We start from the raw sequence: 22,755 nt of genomic DNA on the forward strand, positions 1-22,755 counted from the left end.
ATCATTCCAAATACGGAAAAAATGAAAAAAATCATGAATTTATTCCAATGAGACCTTTAAAATCAATTTGTGAACTGGCGACACCTAGGAAAAATGTGTTCGATCAAAATTTTGGTGGGAAATGTGTTCGATCACACTGTTTTAAAAAATATGTCCGCTCGAAATATGTGGATGAAATAATGTTTGCACAGTAACAGGGAAACTAGGCAATTTATATAGAACAGGGTTTTCATCATTAAAACTTTTTCTTGAAGCACCAAGAGATAACACTCCTTAAAATATATCTTTCTGATGATCTCAAAATCTGACAATTTCGATGTTGGAAGACGGAGTTTCTCTCAAAAGAAAGTTTTAGGAAATTGTTTTACTGTGTTCAAAATACTGTGAGTGCTCCGTCCATGCGCTTCCAAAGAAACTCAGCACTCATTATCACTTTCATTAATTCTAGCACTATCTTTCATTAATTCTAGCACTATCTTTCATTAATTCTAGCACTATCTTTCATTAATTCTAGCACTATCTTTCATTAATTCTAGCACTATCTTTCATCAATATGCTGGAATTATCGCTTTTATGCTTTTATTTATTTTGGAATTATTACTTCATCAATGCTGAAATTATCTCTCATTAATTCTGTAATTATTACTTCATCAATGCTGAAATTATCTCTTTCATTAATTCTGTAATTATTACTTCATCAATGCTGAAATTATCTTTCATTAATTCTGTAATTATTACTTCATCAATGCTGAAATTATCTCCTTCATTAATTCTGTAATTATTACTTCATCAATGCTGAAATTATCTTTCATTAATTCTGTAATTATTACTTCATCAATGCTGAAATTATCTCTTTCATTAATTCTGTAATTATTACTTCATCAATGCTGAAATTATCTTTCATTAATTCTGTAATTATTACTTCATCAATGCTGAAATTATCTCTTTCATTAATTCTGTAATTATTACTTCATCAATGCTGAAATTATCTCTTTCATTAATTCTGTAATTATTACTTCATCAATGCTGAAATTATCTCTTTCATTAATTTTGTAATTATCCCTTTTCTTAATTCTGTAATTATCTCTTTCATTAATTTTGTAATTATCCCTTTTCTTAATTCTGTAATTATTGCTTTCATTAATTTTTGAATTATCGGTTTCATTAATTTTTGAATTATCGGTTTCATTAATTTTTGAATTATATCTTTCCTTAATTCTGGAATTATCTTTCATTAATACTGAAATTATCTCTTTCATTAATACTGAAATTATCTCTTTCATTAATACTGAAATTATCTCTTTCATTAATACTGAAATTATCTCTCATTAATACTGAAATTATCTCTTTCATTAATACTGAAATTATCTCTTTCATTAATACTGAAATTATCTCTTTCATTAATACTGAAATTATCTTTCATTAATACTGAAATTATCTCTTTCATTGATTTTGGAATTATCTCGTTCATTGATTTTGGAATTATCACTTTCATCGATGCTGAAATTATCTCTCTCATTATTTCTAGAATTTTTCTTTCATTAATTTTGGAATTATCTCTCCTTAATTCTGTAATTATTGCTTTCATTAATGCTGGAATTATCTTTCATTAATACTGAAATTATCTCTTTCATTGATACTGAAATTATCTCTCTCATTGATTTTGGCATTATCTCATCGATGCTGAAATTATTTCTTTCGTGTATTGTTTTAAACTCCTATTTATGCCATTAGAAAAAACGGGGGATTGTGTGTGTTTTCACCGAGTCACGTGATCTCACGACGAATAATGTTGACGACACCGTTCTTAGTAATTCCAAGGTGGAGACCGCTGACGTCATAATCTCTCCAGTAATATAAGCTCAATGGGTTTAGGACATTGTTTTTCAAAGTGCGCGTTGCGGGAGCTGAAGATATGGATTTGTGTGCCTATTTACGCTTTGAAGTGGTTCTTTTATATGGGAAAAACCTACCCCCCCCCCCAACTGTTCTGAGGAGCCTCAGATAAACCATGAATTGGGCAAGGGAGCCGTGGGTTAAAAAGTTTGGGAACCATTGGTTTATTGTTTCAAAATGGGTTGAATGATACTTTTTGTTTGCTTTTGTTTTACACCATAGTTTTACTATAGAGGGGGCGTGAAATATCTTGGCCCCGGCTCCAGGATGTGGGGGGGGGGGGGGGAGGAGGATGTATTTCTCTCCTCGAGAATGAAAATAACCCACGTCTGGATTGTTATTATGAGTACTGGGACAAAAAATGTTTTTATTTCTTGTGTAAATTTGCATATAAAAAACTTTCATATGAAAAGTTTTTAATATGAAAAGCGTTGACACATCGTGTTTTTTTTTTCAATCAGCAATCACCAGAAGTCTCCTTCTTGGTCAAACGCAGGGAACCAGGATCCCCCATGCTCTGTCTATCTTTAGTCTATGGTCTAAGTCGTTCTTTATATTTTCTTTATAATTTTTGCCTTTTTATTAATCACGTGGACTCACCGTGGTCAGTGGATGACCAATTATATGAAAACTTTTGCGCATATTGTAAACATGGCCACAAATGGGGCTATAAGGAGGCCCAGAAAATGAAAATTCTGATTTTCCTTCTTTTACACTATATATTTCCTAGAAAGGGGCCTGCCAAAGATCCTGGCATGGGGGGGGGGGGGGGGTCGTTCCAGGATTTTGGATCCCTGATTGTAATATTTTTATTTTTTACAAATTAAAGAGGGGGAAAAAAACTCGTTAGTTTCGATAAGGGTGAAGTTCGAAATGAACTCGAATCTCCAGAGGTTGGTCCTCGTTACTGTGGATTTTACATCTTCGAATTTCTCTATGCCTTTATAGTGATAGGAACCAAGAGACACCCAGGCTCTGTCACACTCGGTCACTCGGCGATATAAGCACATTGTCCCTGGGGAATCGGTTGCCTCCGGAACCTAACCATTTATTCAGCTTGAAAAAGATGTCAGAGCTACAGCCCCAGAACAAGATAAATAGCCACCCATGCCTGTTCGGAGATCTACCGGAATAGAATATATAAATCGCCAGTAAACAAGTATAATATTTATGATCGAAATTTGGTGATTGAGGTAAATAGATCACAATTATAAATCATAGGTTATAAATCACAAAATCGTCATAATCTGAAATAGTTCTTGATAAAATATGATCTGCTTCTCTTCAGGGATTTTCATTGAATCAGTTACTATCAGTCTATGAAAACTCAATCTGCATGCAGCTGGGTTGATATAATCGCTGCACTGCGGTCCAAAGACATTCGTCAGCAATTGCTGCCTGTATCTAAGACGCTTTCATACACTAAGTATATAAAAGGTTCTGTACCCGTATCCAGCTTCTTGGTAAGCCTTATCATCTCACGTGACCATTTGTGGTTCCGAGGCATTACATGTCGCAGGATGCTATGGATTGATCGACTGGGCTCTGTGTTGTCATCCCATCTCTGCTGCCAATGCCTTTATAGGCTAGATCATAGTCTCCCAAACTTTTTGTTCCATCGCCCCCTTCATCAGAAATTTTTCCCTCTCATCGCCCCCCAAACTCAAGTAAACCCATAGGATCAAATGTTAAATAAGTAGATTCCATCGCCCCCCAGGGGGCAATATTGCCCACTTTGGGAAACACTGGGCTAGATGCTAGAAGTTATCTGGATTCTCGAAAGTTTATGTAGAAAAGTTTCTACGGTTCAACGACACTGACAGTGGCGTAGTTGAATGGCTTCCCACATTGTGAAGATAGGCCACTAAAACCGAGATCTCTAACGGGTCCTGGGCGATTTCACTGGCCTCTCTATGAAGTAAATGGTATGGTGTAAGAAACAAAAAATAATAGGATTAATTCTGGACTTAAAGGGAAATGCTCTGTCAGCATTCCCCCCACCCACAAGAGCAGGGCTTTAGGGCCCGGGATTCAAACATTTTTTTTCTTCTAACGCTATAAATTCACTATAAAGAGCCCGTGAAAAGTCTGGTCGGGGGTCACGCTAAAGATCCCAGTCTATGGGCTCTGCTGTGGAATGTAGGGCCATACGCTGACACAACATTCCTTTCAATTTTTCAATGAACATTTTTCCAGACTGTCCAGCCTCTGCACAAGGGTAATGGCTGATGCTGGACGGACAGCTCTCGGTTGCTGAGGCAAGACAGTGGCGTAACGTTCATGCACACTGCTAGCAAGAAGAAGAAAAATTAAACGTGATTGTTGACCCAGAGAACTTTTGTAGAGAAAAGATAGGAAAAAAAAAGTCATATATATATATCTGTCTGGTTTCCAGAACCTCCTCTTTGGCGACTTTTTTCGGAACTTACTTGGCGGGTTTTTCCGAAAGAATCACTATTAAAAAAAACCTGTTGGGGCACTAAACCCAAGTAAAACTCAATAGATCCGTTTTTGAAGCCGGTGTAACAACAACATAAGCACATTCATTTATTTCCCCTATGGCGATGGTGCATGCAGCAGGTGCGCCAAGTACTCACACTGTGATGGTTTCGTACGTGTAAAAGTATATATATTCGGATTTTTTTTTTTGACAAAAAATATTGCCTTGAAATACTGTCTTAAATGGACCTCGATCAATTTTGCTTTGATTTCTTTTTATCTGCGATCAGTTGTTGAAGAAATTTTTCCTAGGCAATTTTATGGTGTTCTTAGGATTGTGTCTGACGCATAGGATGAACTATTTCGAGAGTTTGTGTTCTTTGATCGAATTGTGAGTGGGTAGGAAACCGTCTCGAATTCGGTTTGATGTGTTTGCGGAAGCCTTTCTTCAAGCGGTTTAGATAGTAAGACAGACAAGACACACTTTCCTCCGTGTTGTGACATCCCAGAGAGACAGAGAGAGAAAGAGACATCATCTGGGTTATGTTGTCACGTGACCTGTCCTCTCTTCATCAAGCCAGACTCGACGACAGATGAGCGGGTCCATCTCATCAGCATCTTCATCATCATCAGCTGTTGCTCTTTTTCCTGTTTTGCAGCAGCAGCATCGGCCGGTCTGCTGCAAACCGGCTCCCTCATCATCATGTGTGGTGAGTCATCATGATTCGATATGTATGCTTATTAATTAATGATGCTCTCTTCTTTTTCCTATATTCATCTATTTTCACTCTTGTGTGTGTTATTAGTCCTCTTCTCCCCTACATCTAATGGTAACAGATGTCTGCGAGTGTTTATTATTAATGGGCAGGTTGACCTACTACTGCTGCTGTTAGCCAGTCAGTCTCTTTATCTGTTATTAGGCACGGTCAGTATCAGATTCCGGGTCAGCTGGTGTTGTCTTCATAATATATATACACCTATCCGGTTGGTTATTTTTGGATTTCACGGATCTTTAAATCTTGTGCGGTTGGGGGCAGAAAGTATTGCTATTGACAGGAGACAAAGATGTTATTTGTAATTAACTAGTATTAAATGAGATTATTATTTTTTACTCTGGGCTATTATAATATAATTGGTTTTAGTTAATAGCTTAAGTGTATTTTTCGTGATGCCATTGAATGCAGATCCATAAGCAAGCAATGTTTAGCTAGTGTTGTTGTTACATAAAATGATAATTTCTTATTATTTTATGTAAAAATTATTTATGTAATAAAATTATGTATTTAAATGATTGCATAATAACATCTATGATTAATGAATGTCATCTATTGTGGGGTTCATTTTTATTAACTCTCTCATCGGTATCCGCGAGATATCTCGCGTACTTAAAAGCCTTTTATTTTAACATTGAAAGTTCCCAGATAGAAAGAGAGTATTTTTTAAACTTCATTTCTCAATTAAACACTTTCCCCTATACCATAGATTTCCAACAGGAGCTCTTTTTGGGGTTCTGCAGAATCAAACGTCAGGAAAACCTTAAAAATCCCGGAATCCGGTGGAAAAATTTAGCCTCCTCCCGAGAATTAAATGCCTTCTTACACAATACCGACAGTCCGCTCCACTGGGTGCCACTTCACGTTTTATTGGTTTGTGTAAGTTATTTGAATTCTTTTTCCCTTCAGTGAGTTTTTAAACCAGAAGCAGGTTAAAACTCTGCTCTTTGAATAAGCCATCGTAAATTTAATTTCCCGTTTTATCAAAAAATTATAAGTCATAAAAACAGATGGGGTTTTTTTGGAAACCTTTTATTCGATTCGCTTAGGATTCTTGAATAACAGAACTTGCGTGAACTTTACTACAAACCCAGGGCTGTCTTAACGCATGGAACACCCGGCACGACTGGGGGAGGGGGGGGGGGCAGCTGCATTTGAGTCTCTACAGTGCCACGACAGGGGGGGGGGCAGGTGGATCTGGTGCCGTGTGCAGGACCAGAGAGGCACAAATTTTATCCTCTAATCCCTCCTTCAACATCACAGTGAGGACGCAAAAGTGTGTGCTTGCCCCAGCTGACCAAACATCTAGTTGTGGCCTGGGTCTCTACAATGAGATCTGACGCTGTGATTTGTGAGAATAAATTGAGAGGTGGGCACCCAGCATAAAATTTTGTTGAAAACCTCTGTCCTAAATACCCCTTACCTTGCACCTGTTGAAAATCAAAAGCCTAAAGGGCTAGTTTTCTTAAGAACATAGCGCCACTCCCCTCTAAATTTATTTCTCTGTACTTTAATTTTCAATGCATCATGCAGGTTGGAGTTTTCCCATAAATATTTGTCTCATTGCCATTGCCACCCACTTTCTCAGTACTTTCCCCGCCGGCCACCCTCCTGCTAACGTAACACATCAGCACTGGTGGTGCATCAGATAAGCCACAATTAATTATCTCACTTAACTGATAATAGCAAGAGGAAAAGAAACGGTAAAATAATAATTATTTTTTTTTTGCGTTGAAGTCTTTAGAACACTAAATTTCAAATTGAAAATAAGGTAAAAAAAGATGATAAATTGCCTTTGTGTGCAAATCTTGAATTTTAAAATTAAACTTCATTCATTGAAGGGTTTCTACATTGTTTTTTCTTAAAGAAGGCGTTGAAAACGTGTGAACAGAACCTCATACTGTGTTCATTTTAAATTTATGCTCCACAATGTAATTTTTCTTTTGATTACATGAAAGTCGTTTTTAGAACATTGAAAAAATGTTTTCTCCAACTTACATGTTTCAGTGTTGTTTAAGTAGTCTCGAAGCGCGATCTCGTAAACTTATCGTTATTGTGAACAGCAAACACATTAAGAAATGTGTTTGGACGAGATCTCCGCGAATGTTTCTAGGTTTTATGACAGCTGCTGCGTGGCATCACATGAATTTACATGTTTACTACAAGTATTCAAAGTGAAACGCCCTCTGGTGGCGACATGTGCAACTAATTTTCCGCCTAAACAAATTCTCATCAATTCATGGAGTCCTTCAAAAAATTTCACTTTTCTGATGACTGGTTTCACCTGTAGGCTTAAAATAGGGTCTTTTAATTATGGACGCTCTGTGTATACATTAAGAAAAGGAGCCTATATTTTCAGAGCACGCGTTTTTTTTTTTCAGTTCAAGACTCTCTAGGAGTTCATCTTTTCCATCTGAGTGTATCAGACATATCCGAAATGGATGGGGGCACCCACGAACTCGAATGGGTTGCGTCAAAATTACCTTTAGTAGACTAAAGTTGGTGTTATACATATGCAAGGCCACAGCAGGCAAAATGCTCAACGAAGTGGCTTGGAAAAAGAGGATCGTAACAAATATGGTTGTCATATATTTTATATCTGTTGTGTGTGTGTGTGCGCGTGCCTCAGTCAGTTTTCGTATTTTTTATAGTGTTCCTCGGTGTTTTAAAAATTTATCTTCAAATTTTGGGCAGAACCTTTAATGAATCAAACGATTTTCCCATAGAAAACTATGGGAAACCACGTTTCGGCTTACGAAGATTTCAGCTTATGAACGTGATTCTGGAACGAATCATCGTCGTTAGCCGAGGTATCATTGTATTATTAAATTTCACTTTTAACACAATAAATTTCATGAAAGCTAATGTAAGTTTTTTTTATGGTTGTATTTTTGCAGGACTATCTGTTAGCAGCGTGTTCAGACTCTGGTTCTCGTTGCGAGAGGCGGTATCAGTACGCCTCTGACGTCATCCAGCAGTTGATGCCCATGAGAGACGAGGTCGAGCGCGAAAGCAGCGCGATGGTCAAGTTCGAACCCCAGGAGAGTCTCGTCGTGGTGTCCGGTCTGGAGAGGAACGTCCTGGCTGCCATAAGATATCTGGATGCCAAAGCCCAGGACATCGTCGCGTCCAAGTCCAAGGGACTGCTGCAGGACTCCGCTGGGGCAGCTGCCAGGGAGGTGTTCCGCCAGTGCCGGGGACACCTGGAATCTGAGGATTCCAGCTACGACTCGGACTACGAGAACGTGGACCCGTCGACTCCTTCTCAGGAGAATGTCCTCCCGCCTCAGCAACAGCACCAGTTGCCGCACGACGATGTGTCCAGGACAGTTTCGGATACGCTCGGCGCCGAGTTTGCCGAGTACGTGACCACCGATGCCCCTCATCCACCGTCCCTGAGAGATCTGGGATCGATACTCTCCGATCCGAACTACACGAGCCGCGTCGAATTCGCACTGAAGCTCGGATACACCGAGACCCAGGTTCAGATCGCGTTGCAGAAGCTTGGTGCTCAGCCGTCTCAAAACGAACTGCTCGCGGAGCTCATAAAATTGGGGGCCACCTGCGCCCCGCCGTCTTCCGTAGGAGAGACCCGCGCCCCTCCGAAAGATGTCGTGTCGGAAGAGGTCGACCGGGGTCAGGACGCGTGCGGTGGTGCGCTGGACGCCCAGAGGACAGACTCTTTCGATGGAAGTTCCAATTTGAGGCACATAGTCATTGATGGCAGCAACGTTGCCATGAGGTAAGTATTTTTTCACAGCGCTTTTTTTTTTTCGCGGTTTCCATCTTTTCATGTTGCCATATCCTCAAGCAGTCTCGGGATTGTTCATCTCAGTCTCTGCCCAAATGAACTCTAGATTTCTCATATGCACATATTTCTTCACCAAACAATGTTTTTCACAGGTTAGTCAAATGGTTGAGAGAGAGAGAGTGAATGTTCAAATTATTCTATGCTCATCCAGACCATGTGTCGGTTCTTAACCATTTTTATGTCGGGAAGAACTTGGAGCAGTGTCAGAGCAAACGGGTCTGGTGTCCGGTTCTGGCAACTCTATAACTGTGGTTGTAACCATAATTTATGGATTAGCGCTTACCCGAGGATCATCTGGTCAAACTTGGAGTGGGTCGAGGGAAATCCGAAGACTGCCGGGTTAATCACATAGCCGCTCACTATATTTTCATTTTAATTTCTGATTTGTTCTTCGACACATCTCGCGGGATCTTCCATAGAAATCTCTTCAAGTCTCCCAGAATTCCTCTGACCACTCTTTGATATTGTGAAATACCCAGAATTTTCCAGGAGTGGGAGGAGTAGAATTTAACTACAACATTGTAGAAGAAACTACAACATAGGATCCCGTGGGTTGGCTTGATTTTTGGGGCAATGAGAAAAACTTTTCTGAAGAATTAGGGGGTGCTGTGGAACAAAAAGTTTGGAGACTCTGAACTACATGACCTGGCTCAAGTTGCATTCAAAAATTCACATCATGGGATGTCGATCAAGACCTTGCTAACACCAAATCAGGCACAAGTATCCAGCACTATTGGGTATTACAGTGAATATCACGGTGCTCGCCAGCAGCAACGATGCCTATCAAAGATCCAGTAGCTTGGGTCGGTGTAGTGCAGGGCTGGACAAATTCCAGGCGCCAGGTCGCACGACGACTAAAAAATTAGTATTGTTACCTAAAATTTTCTTTGTGCAATTACTAAATTGCAGGCTGAGAGCAGCACAAAATGTTTGTAATTTATAGGAGCATATCTGTCAACATGAAGGAGCTGGTCAATATGCCCAGAAAAAGTCAAAAGTAGCACATTATTTTGAACCCTTTTCTTCAGGTAAAATATTTTTGGGCATCTAAAAAATTGTTCTGGTGCCTAGATTTTTTTGCGATTTGTCCGGCCCTGTAGTGTAGTGACATTCCAAATAAAAAAATAAATAAGTGAAATTGCCAAGAGTTCACTCACACGGAATCCACCATGTGTTTATTACTCACGAAGTAAGGTATAAACGTTTAGGGGATAGAGTGCAGGGCCGTCACAACGTCCACGCTCGTATATGGGGTTGGGTCCAGGCAGGCCCGTCATTTGGGGGTCGGGGGGCCGTTGCCCCCTGGCTTTTGAAAAAACACTAAAAATAGTGTATATATACATACATTGAGTACATGTTCTTTGCCCCCCCCCCCTGAAAAAGTTGAAATGACGGCCCCTCATGGGTGTAAACTTGCGTGGAGCCCGAGTAGGGCTGTAATTAGGATTTTTTGTATGGGGGAGGGAAACATGATTTGACTGCCCCCTCCACTGCGAAATTCGATGATTTTATAACGGTATTTTTATTTTTTGCTAAAACTTGCCACCCTTTGCCCCCTAATTCCGCTTCCCCCATGCCTCCATATTTGTCACCATCTCCATAATACCTACAGCATTAGTTCTCAAACTTATGTCACTCGTAGCTTCCTTACCTATTTATCTGCGGCTCCCCGGACTAGTTTAGAAGATATTGTGCATTCATAAAATAACCGAAAGCATAAATAAGGTACAGACACATATACTCATCAATAGGGCTAGGATAGCGTATTGATCTATTAATCTATAGGTAAGGATTTTTTTAAATCTAAAAACCAATACAATATGCTCCATAAAAAATGTATTTATGCTCTAAAAAAACTAAAAATATGTCGTAAGAACCAAAAAATATGCTTTCATGAAAAAAATAGGCTGATCATATTTTCTCGAGCAAAATGCGGGAAATTACAGGAAATCGTCAGTCTTTGTCAAAAACTTGATACACAAATAAACTTGTAAATAAATGCTTATATCGCTGAAAAATCGCCAATCGTTGCCAAAAACGATGTCAAAGGTAAGTAAAATTACTAATTATTGCTAAAATACCGCCAATAGCGGGAGGAATGAAGCTAGAGAAGAGAAAGCTCGGAGGAAAAAAGAATCTCTCTCTCTCATTATTATGCTGAAATCGCTAAATAATGCTCTAAAACAGTTTCCCAAAGTGAGCAATATCGCCCCCTGGTGGGCGATGGAATGGTCCAGGGGGCGATAAAAGCTACAGGTATAACATAGGATCCTATGGGTTCATTTGAGTTGGGGGTGATGAGAAAAAAGGTTACTGAAGAAGGGGGCGATGGAACAAAAAAGTTTGGGAAACTATGCTCTAAAATATGAAAATATGCCTTAAATTCTGGAAATAATGAAAAATGTCACTAAATTTATTGGAAATCATGAAAAAATGCTCAATCGCGTAAAAATAGCGAAACGCAAAATGCATGAAAAATATGCAGTCATAAAAAAAATTCTAGCCCCACTCATCAATATTTCCTGCTCGTTATGACGCCCTGACAAAGGTTGGTGGTAACACTGACCCATAGAAATATTGGAATTGAGCCCTTCACACTGAGGTTTCCAATAACCTTACGCCGATGAGGGTGTGGGGGGGGGGGGGGGCTTATTTGACGCAGTAAACCACCTATAAATATTCCACTGCCTATGCACTCACTAATCCGAACCAATGACCAAGGATTCATTCGGAAAAAAAGAAAAAAAAAATCCTAGTGGGTAAAGAGTCACGGGCTATAACAGCCTGAGAAAGAGCTTATGCTTTATCTGCGGCAATAGGGCGAATCCGGGTCGTGCCCCCTTCCTTCATCATCGTCTTTGGGCCGGACTCTGTTGGGCTGACTTGGATGGATATACGGAAGAAAACTCGAATAGCGCATGCTTCGTTATTTTTTCAATTTTTTTTCCTCTAAGAGAAAAATAAGGCAGAAAAGCAATCACGGACCTCAAACCGGATGCTGTTGCCGAAACAGGTTGCTTGCCGTTTAGCCATCATCTCATCCATTGGAAAAGAGAAACTATTTTTTCCCCCCTTACCATATTATACCTCGAAAACGCGTTTATTGCATTCATTCCCTTGTGCGTATTGTCTATTTTTTTTTCTCGCATAAATATTTCAAGTTTTTTTACCTAAAAAGATGAGTATTTGTCCTTGGGGGGTGGGAAGGCGCCATGTACATATTATTACGGTTTTGGCATACTTCAATGTCCTCCCCTACAAGTCCTCTCAGATGTCTGTCAATGTTTTGGCTTCATTTTTTATTTTCTGCTATAGGCCTATGGATGACGTCAAAGTCGCAACTTGCGTCATTCATACATCCTTGACGGATGACGTCCGCTAACTTTTTATTTTATTTTTTGAATTCCTCAGCCATTTATTTACGTAATAATCACAAACAGCCCCAGGTACGTCCGTGTCCAAACAACTTTTTTTTTTTTCATGTTCTATTGATCTACAACCGAGTGCGCCTTGAGATTGTGGTATGCTAATTGCGGTCGGTAAACTGCGTCAGGTCGGATGCGAGTAAAGAAAAATCATGCTATGAGTGATTTCGTCAATGATTTGCTTCATAGCCAGCTGATAAGTTCCTTTTTTTTTTCCTCCGCGCCGTGGGTCATTTTACGAAGTTTAAAGTTGATTCACAGAATCCTACCATGACTAACCTGGGATTCGAGTTGAACCAGAATAAGTACGCTGACCACAAGTACGACAAAATCCATTGAAAGCGAAAAAGTTAGATTTCTGGAAGCCTCCATCTGGGGTGAGGGGCATGATTTTAACAATGTGTACAAGTACTTTGGTGCAAAAAAATATCTAGAAATTTGATTGTGTTGAAAAAAAAAGTTTCAAAGTGACCCGAAATGCCATTGTTTAAAAGCATTGTTACCTAGGTCATTGTTCAAAGCAATCGTTTCTTTGGTCATTGTCTAAAACAATTTTTAACCTAAGTCAGTACCTTAGATCACTGTTTAACAGTATTGTTACACACATACTCACGATCAGTGATTTTCAACCTTTTTTTTCACCTTGCGGTACATCAGAGATATATTTTGTGCAGTATATGTTTATATTTTATCCACCTTATCTATGATATGTATGCAAGCATTTTAAAGTTTTATGTGCCTACCAGTTCAAAATAATCAGTTCAGCCGGCATAAAAAAATCATTGTTCGTAGCACTGCCAACAAGAATTATTGTTTGAAAGCATAGTTAATCTAAAGTATTGTTTGAAAGCATAGTTAATCTAAAGTATTGTTTGAAAGCATAGTTAATCTAAAGTATTGTTTGAAAGCATAGTTAATCTAAAGTATTGTTTGAAAGCATAGTTAATCTAAAGTATTGTTTGAAAGCATAGTTAATCTAAAGTATTGTTTGAAAGCATAGTTAATCCAAAATATTGTTTGAAGATATTTTTCACTAAAACTGCTGTCAGCCTGACAACAGTTTAACAACAGTTAAACAACCTCCCCATCCCTCTCATTCTTCAAAAGGTGTGCTATTCCCTGTTTATACTATTATTTAAAATTATTGTTGGCTTAACTTTTTGATAACTTAAAAAAAAAAAAGTCGCTTCAAACTTTTTTTCAAAAGCATTTTCACTTCAAACCATTGTCGAAAAGTAGGGCTGGGAATCTATTAAAATTTTAAACTGGTTAATCAAAAAATTTTAAATAGATAAATTCACTGATTAATCGAATACAGTATTTGCAAATGCTAATCATTCTCATAGCAAACGTAGTATTGGTAACTATATAATACGGTATTAATTGATGTTATATATTCCATTCATTTCATGCACTGAATGGAAGTAAACAAATATAGAAATAGATTAAAAAATTAAAACCGTCTGCTTGAAGCTATTTCATATGTTATGTTCAATTTTTTGAGCACATTTGTCGTATCCTGGAATTTCTTAATTGGATCTTGTCAGGTTTATTAACTTGGATCAGTTACTTTTGGTTAGTCACTGATTTCGAAACTCATATTGTTACTTTTTCTCCTTAGAAACTGCTCTGAAATGGTACTGGTGGGTCAGGGAAGCTGATGTTTCCCGAAAAAGTGCTGTTCACAGTGGAGACAATAAATTAGTCTTGTGTTCATGTCGATCAAAATATCGATTCAAATATTTTTAAATATAGTCACTTATCCGGAGTGTTATGTATCCTCTTTGCTCCAGAGACAGCCATACATATGTGTAGATACCTCATTTTTAATGATTCTTTTTTTTTTTTTTTCAAGTTTTGACCTGAGTCATTGATTTGAGTAAGGTACACATACCTTATTCAAATGGTCCTAGTAAAGATATGACCCAAGTTCACAGGTACCGGAACCTGTGGGCTGAGACTGTTTGAGCCCCCCCCCCCAATAAATTTCGTAAGGGGGGCTGAGCCCCTCCTCCATAATTTCTGGAAAAAAAACAATGAAAGAACACCTTCCCTGTCCTGCGTACGCGCTTGAGTCCCGTATATACGACCAGCAACTTTCAGCCTTAATGTTTTCTTCATGTCGGCGCTTCTGCCCAAATTAATTAATAACACAAAATCAGTAAAAAAACAAAAGAATTTTTTTTTTATTTTTAGTTTTGGCTTAAAAGGTTACAGGAACATAATTAAAGCGATCTAATCAGTCTTGTCAAATAAATCAAGTTACATTATGAACTTTTAATAAAAATTTTAATTGAATTTCGATCGGATTGATCGAGTTGATTAACTCAACTAACTAAGATTCAACTAACTCAGGTTTTAACTGCGATTAGCCACTGATCGATTAACCGACCAGGTATGAATCTAGGGTGATATGTTGGGAGGAGCGATTTATTGTTTTGTTTCATTGAATCGTTCCGTATTTTACGGAACAGATAAATTTCCCCTCTCATTTTTTTGGCTCTTGAAAGGAGTGATCCCTCCCCCCCCCACGAATGAGCAGAGACAGACACCATCAGATGCAAATAAAGCTGAGGATATATCTCCAGCTACAAATGAAGCGAAGGTGGGCATCTTCAGCAGTGAATGGAGTAGAGGCAGATATCTTCAGCAGTGAATGGAGTAGAGGCAGATATCTTCAGCAGTGAATGGAGTAGAGGCAGATATCTTCAGCAGTGAATGGAGTAGAGGCAGATATCTTCAGCAGTGAATGGAGTGGGGTCAGACGGCTTCAGTCTAGAATGAAGCGAAATCATAATTAATTAATCATTGTTTAAGCATTGTAAATGCCGAATTCAAATGAAATGATTGCAAAAAGTTCGGTAAATTTTGGAAAAAAGAATGATACCCTATTTACCCGATTAAGCTAAATTTAAATGAATTAATTGGGACCATGCAGAGCTGATTCCCTTCACTCATTTCGGAAATTAATTGTTCAGGAAAAAAAATTTGAATCTTCCCCCCCCCCTCCCCTCACTTCTATAATATTCACACACGCAGTAAACAGAAGAGCACCAAGTTCACAGGCAGTGCATTCCCATCTAATAACTTAGCTCTTCTTTTTGAGATTCTAGCATGGAAAACATAGAAAAGAATCTCTTGTTCAAAGAATAGGCCCCACTATATAGAATAGTATCCAAAGAGCAAGTCATTTTTCTGCCTCACTTATTTATAACACTGTAATACTCGGAGTTGCCTTTTTATAACGCGCCTTCCAGAAATTATAGCCACACCTTCGAAATTTTTGTTGTGTTTTTTCGTTCTCTCGCTCTCAGCGGCCGTTGGTCGAGCGCAAGGTCGGGCCGTATTATGTAAGAAAAAGATCGTCCTGAGAAAAAAAAAAAAGCCCTTTCTTTATCTTCTCTTCTTTCCGACAAGAGAGAGACCTTTTTTTTCGATGATCTAGAACCAGAAATTCCTAGAGGGTGTGGGAATGAATGGGCACACCCGGTATATATAATAATGTGAGTGAGTAGTGGTTGTGCTTGTGGGTGTGTGTAAAAAGAAAAAAATAATAATTAGTCGATAGGGATTGGGGAGTTTGGGGATTAGAGTGCATCGCGGAAAAAATCATGAATGAGCAGCAGAGGTAAGATTTCGACCCTCCCCCCACCCCCCGCTTTTCTCTCGTAATAGGTTATGATGATGATGTGCCTTTTGGCCGGAAATTGTGTTTTGATGGTTACTTCGACCGTAAACTTGAATGGGATTTTTATGTGTTTCTGTTGAACTTTTGTGAATCCGGAGGATTTTTTTTTCACCTTGACAGCATTGGGATTTCATAGTTATCACTGGTGAGCATTTGGTCTTTTTTGGACGGGCCTGGGTGGCGGGCGATCTATACCAATGGTACTCAACCTGCGGCCGTATGACCTCTTTGTGGTCCTAGGATATTATAAGGAGGCCACGAGTAAAAATCAGGTAAAAGGGGAGTCACGATAAGTAGCGAAGTGGGGGGAAGGTACATAAAGTTGTGAGGAAATAAAGCTTTCAAGTAAAATATGGTGGGGAAAAATGTGACTACTATATTTTCAGAATCCAGCAGAGCTGTCAATAGAACCAGGGCCAATGACCCGAGCCTCATATCTATGGTGTGGGGTGCTACATGATGAGATCTAGTACTAGGATTTTCAAATGTAAGTATGTAAACATGTAAGCCGTTACTTCCAGCCAAGTATAAGGCCCAAAAGATCACTTTGCCTGAGGACGACCCATGATGTTGAGAAGGCATAAAACCCCCACGAGAAGGAAGCTTGCTGAACTCTGGCCCAAGGTAGGTGCGGGCCCAGGGTGATGTGTCGGGAGATTTGACCGTCAATTCGAAGAGTAGAAAGGTTATCATTCTTGGATCAGGAAAAGGGGGGGGGGTGCTTGATGAGGGGGCACAGGAAGGATATATGGTCCGAAGGAGGGGAGAGGCCATGAGCTGAAAAAAAGTTGAGAAACATTTTTTGATTTTTTCGACCTAAATGAATGCGTCCACTATAGTCCAGTGGTTTCTCAAAAGTTGGTCCGCGGTATGTTGTTAAGGCAGTGATTCTCAAAACGTACGTCGCGGCTACTAGGCTACTAGGGACGTTGACAACCTTAATCGGGGGGGGGGGTCGCGGGTGAGCTGTTGACATTGATGTATGTCTGTTCATTTTTATGGCAGGGAAGAGAGTTGCGGATGCCAAAAGTTTTGTGACCTACTGTGTTTAGGATCATTATGTTCTACATAAATGGGAGAAAATGACCGAAAAAGGGGAAAAAGATGGCCAAATGAAAGTTGCCCCCCCCCCAACGAAATTTCTGGCTACGCCCCTGCCAGAAGGCTTCTGCGCGAAGCTCGTGACATCACTGAAGAAGGTCATCTCACCCATTGAATATACTAAAAAAGGATAAAGATGGCGCATGCGTCGGCGTGCTATATCCAATGGCCATGGTGAGATGACTTTTTTCAGTGACGTCACGAGCTTCGAGCAGAGGCCTTCTGCTATAGATGGTGTTGACTCCTGCCCGGGTATGGCCATGCGTTCAGACGGCCCTGCTTGGGGGATAACCGTTCGAATAAGTGCTTGGTAGGGGGCACGATAACGGTGAGAGATTCTTGGTTAATGTCAACTGATATACAAGTATATGATTTAAATTTGAAGTCCAAAAACCACGCGGTCCTGGGCAGATGTTCCCCTTTCGTGCTTATGCCCAGACGAGAAAAACAATTTTTACAAGGATGAAAGAAAAATTCACTGCAGCGGTTTTGTCCCTAAATTTGAGGTTTCTTGTACCCGGACTTGACCCTTATTTGTGCGGGGTCGAAAAGGGGTCTTTCTTCTTCTTTTCTCGAGAGTCTTAGGTCTCCTCAAGAATCCTACTTCTCTCTTTTGAAAGGTATGAGAAAGAAGATTTGAACACAAATTTATAATGTGCTGGATGCTTTTTTTTTTTCCTTTCTTGTGAGCTTTCCCCCAAAGAAGCTTTTGCTTTCTTTCCATTGAAAAGCGCTATCACCATGTCCGGGTTGCGCGCGGGGGTCGTGACTTACCTGAGAGAAGGCAACCCGCTCCGTGAGAAACACTGCGTGGTTGGTGGTGGTGGTGGTAAAGCGAGCTCATTTTATTCCTTCCTTGACTTTTTTAGGCCGCGGCCCTCTCTATCTCCTATCTTTCTCCCTGTATTATCTCTCTTTGCTTTTGCATCGAGAAGTCGTGAACCTGAGGAGAGATTTTTATGATGAGAGGAGTTGTTGTGGAGGGGGGGGGGGGGGCTTCTTTTATTTTTTTATATTATTGTTTTTCTTCATCTTTTCTTGACTGGGATTGAATCTTTCGCTCCGTTTTGCATCGCGCAAGGTTCAAGTCGTCTTGATCTCTTTGGCTTTAAATCATTCGCAATTTTGACTCGGCGCCAATTTCTATTTTTGTTTACTTGTGTTTCATTTGAAGATGGACTTTGAATGTTTGAGTTTTAAATTATGGGCTTTCCCATGTAAAAGAAAAAAAAAAAAACAGCTCCATTGTGGAAGTTTCTTTCTGTAATACTGTAAATGACGATGGAGTGGGTGGTGAAGAGCTTTAGATGTGCGAACCCAAGTGGCAATTTTTTCGAGATGAATTTAGACACATACCGGCTTTCTCGGTTTTGTGGTATGGTGTTGACGATAACAATCTAACGCAGGGGTTCTTTTACCTTTTGTATTCTTCCATGGACCCTTTGTGCCAGTGAGATAAATGCTGTAGGAAACCCCCACCTGTACAAAATGATGTTCAGTATATAACAATGTGAAAGCAAACTGAGTTAATTGTTTTCTCATCCAAGATCAAGGATTCTTTTTGAAACTTCTCCGATCTTTGGATAAGACAGGGACCTTCATCAAATATGCAAATATTTGATAAAGGTTAAGGGAAAAATTCTGTGGAGGGAAAAAACGGGAAACACTTCTAAAGAAAGAATTAAGTCTCTTCAGGAGTTTTGATCGGGAGAGGTCAGAGGAACTTTTGAGTTTTGGTCTTGGAGATAATCAAGCAGATTTTGTTGGGAACTCTGTAGGAACCTCGTATCCTACTTAACTATATCGTGTGTCTGATGAAAGTTTTGGGATTCTAGATTTCTACGTTGAACTGTGTATACTCGTATCTCGTATCGGTGACTTCGAATGATATCTTCGAAGCCTCCAAGGACTGTGGGGATGGAGTTTGGCTGCACCGAGCTGTACAACGGGATTAACACACATTGACTTACTGTATGTCAGACACAAGGCTCGCAATCATTACAGTTCTCACTGAAGCAACGAAGAGTGCAGGATTTCGTGCGTGAGGTAATAATCGGAATCCCCGATCAAAAATCTCTTCATTCAATTTTCATATAAGGATCAGAAAAACTCGTGGATTTCAATTTGAACTAATGACTGAATTGTTTCCTATGTGGTGCTCTTCTGACGATGAGCATGGACGTTGATCGAGACCCGGAAAACGTTGAAGATCGCAAGACTACAAACAGTAATTTTACCTTGACTTCTCAACTGCTTAAAAACGACCACTTTATAAGTTACATGCCACGTTAATAAACACACTCATGTATACGAATATTGTAGAGGGCTGCAAACTTGTTTTTACGCAAGCCGTAAAATGCCTAAGCTCGGCCCTTCTTTTATATCAAAAAGGTATCGAAGCTCTGGTTAATAAAAATCCTGATTGCTGGTGTAACTATATAAAAGAAGTCTAACCCCATCACAGATAACAGACATTCACACAGCATTTCTCCAAGAAGCAATAAAAATCCAAAACACATACCTTGATTAATATTTTGAGAAAAACATTAGCCGTATCAATGTCTCACTCGTGTTGTTTTCGATTACAATGATTGTTAAAAACGGTTTTCCCCTGTTACAACAGCTTTAATTTACCCTTTCAGACCCAGAGCATTCATATTTTGAAATTTTCAAGATATTTCTGCAGTTTTGATACTCAAAAAATACACCAAACACAAATGTCAGATCTTTATTTTATTTATTTATTTTTTTTTTGTGAAGAAATAATTCACTTCGTTCAAATTTTTTCAATCAAGATGATGCAGAGTTGCAGAGTATACTTATATTCGCATACAATTTCTTTCTCATAATTTTATTGCTAAATTTTATATGGTAAATCACACTTTCTCTCCTGGAAACTATCTTAAAAAAATCCCTGGAAAATCAACTTGCTGCTCTCTGATCAAAGCCCACAAAGTTCATATTCACCATATTTCTAACTCATCAAACACAATGCTTTAAGTCAGGGCTTAACTCCCCTGAGGTAAAAAAAAAAGAAAGATTCTACAGTGAGAAAAAGCAACCACTACATTTGTGTGCATGCAGGGTCTGGAAGGGTTAAATATTTCGGATAGATTATATAATTCAGATTATGCCGTTGTGTTCACGAAAACCTCTACACACACACACACACACTTTTTTTTCTTCTAAAATGTAATTTTACCTAAAAATATTGTGTTGAAATGTATCATTTGATAGGTAGGGTCGATTTGACAAGGCCATGAACACAGCAAGTATTAGTCATTGAGTGAATATTGTTTAAATTTGGGAGCACCGGGCAAACATGTACAACATGCCGAAATCATGCTTGGACGCTGGATTATTTAGAAATTACGCATACGATACTTATTTTTTAATTTTATTTGTGGTATTGTTATATTCATAAAAATTTTTTTTTCTTCCTCAGCCACGGGAACAAGGAATGCTTCTCGTGTAGGGGCATCAAGCTTTCGGTCGATTGGTTCAAAGCCCGCGGACACCAGAACATCACCGTCTTTGTGCCGAGGTGGCGGAAAGAAGTTTCGAGGCCCGACGCTCCTATCAAAGGTAAAAATACCTGCACGAATGTTTTCTGATCAATTTTCAATCGAAAAAGCTTATCGGAGAACGTTAATCTATAGTGCTTATTATCCTTTGTTAATTTATTTTTTTGGTAGACCAAGAGATTCTGTTGCAGTTGGAGAAAGAGAGGCTGCTCGTGTTCACACCGTCGAGGCACGTCGGTGGCCGACGGATGGTCTGCTACGATGACCGCTACGTCGTGAAACTGGCTGCGGAAACGGAGGGCATCGTCGTGTCCAACGACAACTACAAGGATCTTGCGGGCGAGAATCCGGATTTCAAGAAAGTCATCGAAGAACGGCTGCTCATGTATTCCTTCGTCAACGACAGGTTCGTTTGCTCGCCAAAACTTTTGACAATTTCCCTCTTACAGAAACGGAATTTTACTGATTCAGAATGGTGTCACCTAAAGCAAAGATGACGAAGGGCTGTAGAAAATATACACAGCACATTTTTCCCAGTATTGTGTTTTGCACTACTCAATGTAGGTTATATTTACATGCAAATTATATCGGTTTGACAGTCCTTGATGAGGCCTTTCTGTTCATTTTTACAGCTTCAGCCTGACCATATTCTTCTATGACTTAGGAGCCCAGTCAGCATCGGTCATCGATTATCTTCTACGATGACCAATCACCGCTACCGATGGTAATCATCTTCAATGAGTAGCGGTTCAACCCAAACAGCGGTCTTTGGTTATATTCTACAATGACCAATCATTGTAGGCATGGTCCTCCCCCCCCCCCACACACACACGTCTTGGGGATTTTTCACAGGTCCCTCCCTGCAAGGCAGTGGTTCTTAACCAGACGTTATATGCTGAATATTATTAATTTGTGAAGGGGTCCCCGGTCTTCATTTTATTGGCAGAAAGGGTTCATGGGAGAACCTGGCTCTAAAGCGAATTTACAATATAAATAAGGTATAAATAAGTACGATGGCCAAGAACCACTGCTGATTGTGAACATTGAACTCGGGATCATCGTCAATATTCGGGTGAACAGTGCAAGACATTATTACAGTTTGTGCGTCGTGTCGCTGAGAATATTTCTGGACGGTTGAGTCAACACGCGCGCGTTAATAGACTGCTATAGAGCTGGTGTTGGTCGGTGTGGTTGTTACGTTATGATCTTATGAAGGATTGGTTGATGTCGCAGCCAAGGCCTTGCTTGGGAACGACACATGCTACCATGTGCAGCAATCGGTGTAATTGACAGGTTACTGGTCCATGTATTTCATCGTCGATGAATCTCGTTACCTTTTCATTTGATCACGCTTAATATATTTGATTTTTTACGCGACGACTTTTGAAAAGAAAAAAGTTCGTGATTTCCAACATTTATTCCCCCCCCCCCCCCCCACTTCATCTTTAGCGGATCTCAAATTCCTCCCCAAAGTTGCAAACACTCGCGTTTTATCGCTGGTGTCGATTACGTGGAAAAAAAGCTCTCCCGTCTGGTCATTTCTCAGAAGCTTCAGCTAAATTTCAGCCACAGGTCTTCCATCATCACGATTTTCTCTCTCTGGGAATAGATGGGAAGGGATGGATGGATTGGACGCCACTAGAGTCAATTTCACGTTGGAATTTTCGGATCGTGACATAACCCCTGTTGCCAGAGTAAAAAACGAAAAAAAAAAAAAAAACCCGAAAAAATCTTTCCAGCGTGACCTCAAGTCATCGAAGAAGGCTCGTTCTTGCGAGAAAGAGGATGTTCCGGCTTGAGTTCAATGGCGAAGGGTCGGTCGTTCAGTTCATCTTTTGGGGAAGCATCGCCGTTTTCAATTTTCCATGGAAAGACGGGCACCAAATTAATACTGTATTTAAGGTTTCATAAGAGGCGCCGACATGAAGAAAATATTGGAGTGGGGGGGGGGGGGTTGTGCTGAAGTTGCTAGTCGTCCCGTATATACGGGATTCAAGCGCTTTACGGGAGACGAAAAATAAATGAGAATTTTTTTTTCTAATCTACTTTCCATTGTTTGTATGTTATAACCGGGCTTTCCCCTCACAAAAAAAAGGAA

General features: G+C 39.6%; 1 protein-coding gene across 4 annotated transcripts in view; it reads left to right on the forward strand.

Moving 5' to 3' along the window:
* Positions 1-22,755, forward strand: part of LOC149077162 (uncharacterized) — a 67,482-nt gene that overhangs the window by 34,278 nt on the left and 10,449 nt on the right. For 3 of the 4 annotated variants that reach the window (XM_089244890.1, XM_089244892.1, XM_089244894.1), the window contains exons 2-4: positions 8,006-8,850; positions 20,579-20,718; positions 20,829-21,063. In XM_089244890.1, the coding sequence (XP_089101016.1) occupies positions 8,006-8,850; positions 20,579-20,718; positions 20,829-21,063 (1,220 nt within the window). Of the gene's footprint in view, positions 1-4,409; positions 5,046-8,005; positions 8,851-20,578; positions 20,719-20,828; positions 21,064-22,755 lie in introns of those variants that run through there. The other variant, XM_089244891.1, reaches the window with a different exon arrangement.

This window comes from Pholcus phalangioides, unplaced genomic scaffold (assembly GCF_987345545.1).
Source record: "Pholcus phalangioides strain wild (caught in Gottingen) unplaced genomic scaffold, Ppha-v1.0 ptg000015l_1, whole genome shotgun sequence".
NCBI lineage: Eukaryota > Metazoa > Arthropoda > Arachnida > Araneae > Pholcidae > Pholcus > Pholcus phalangioides.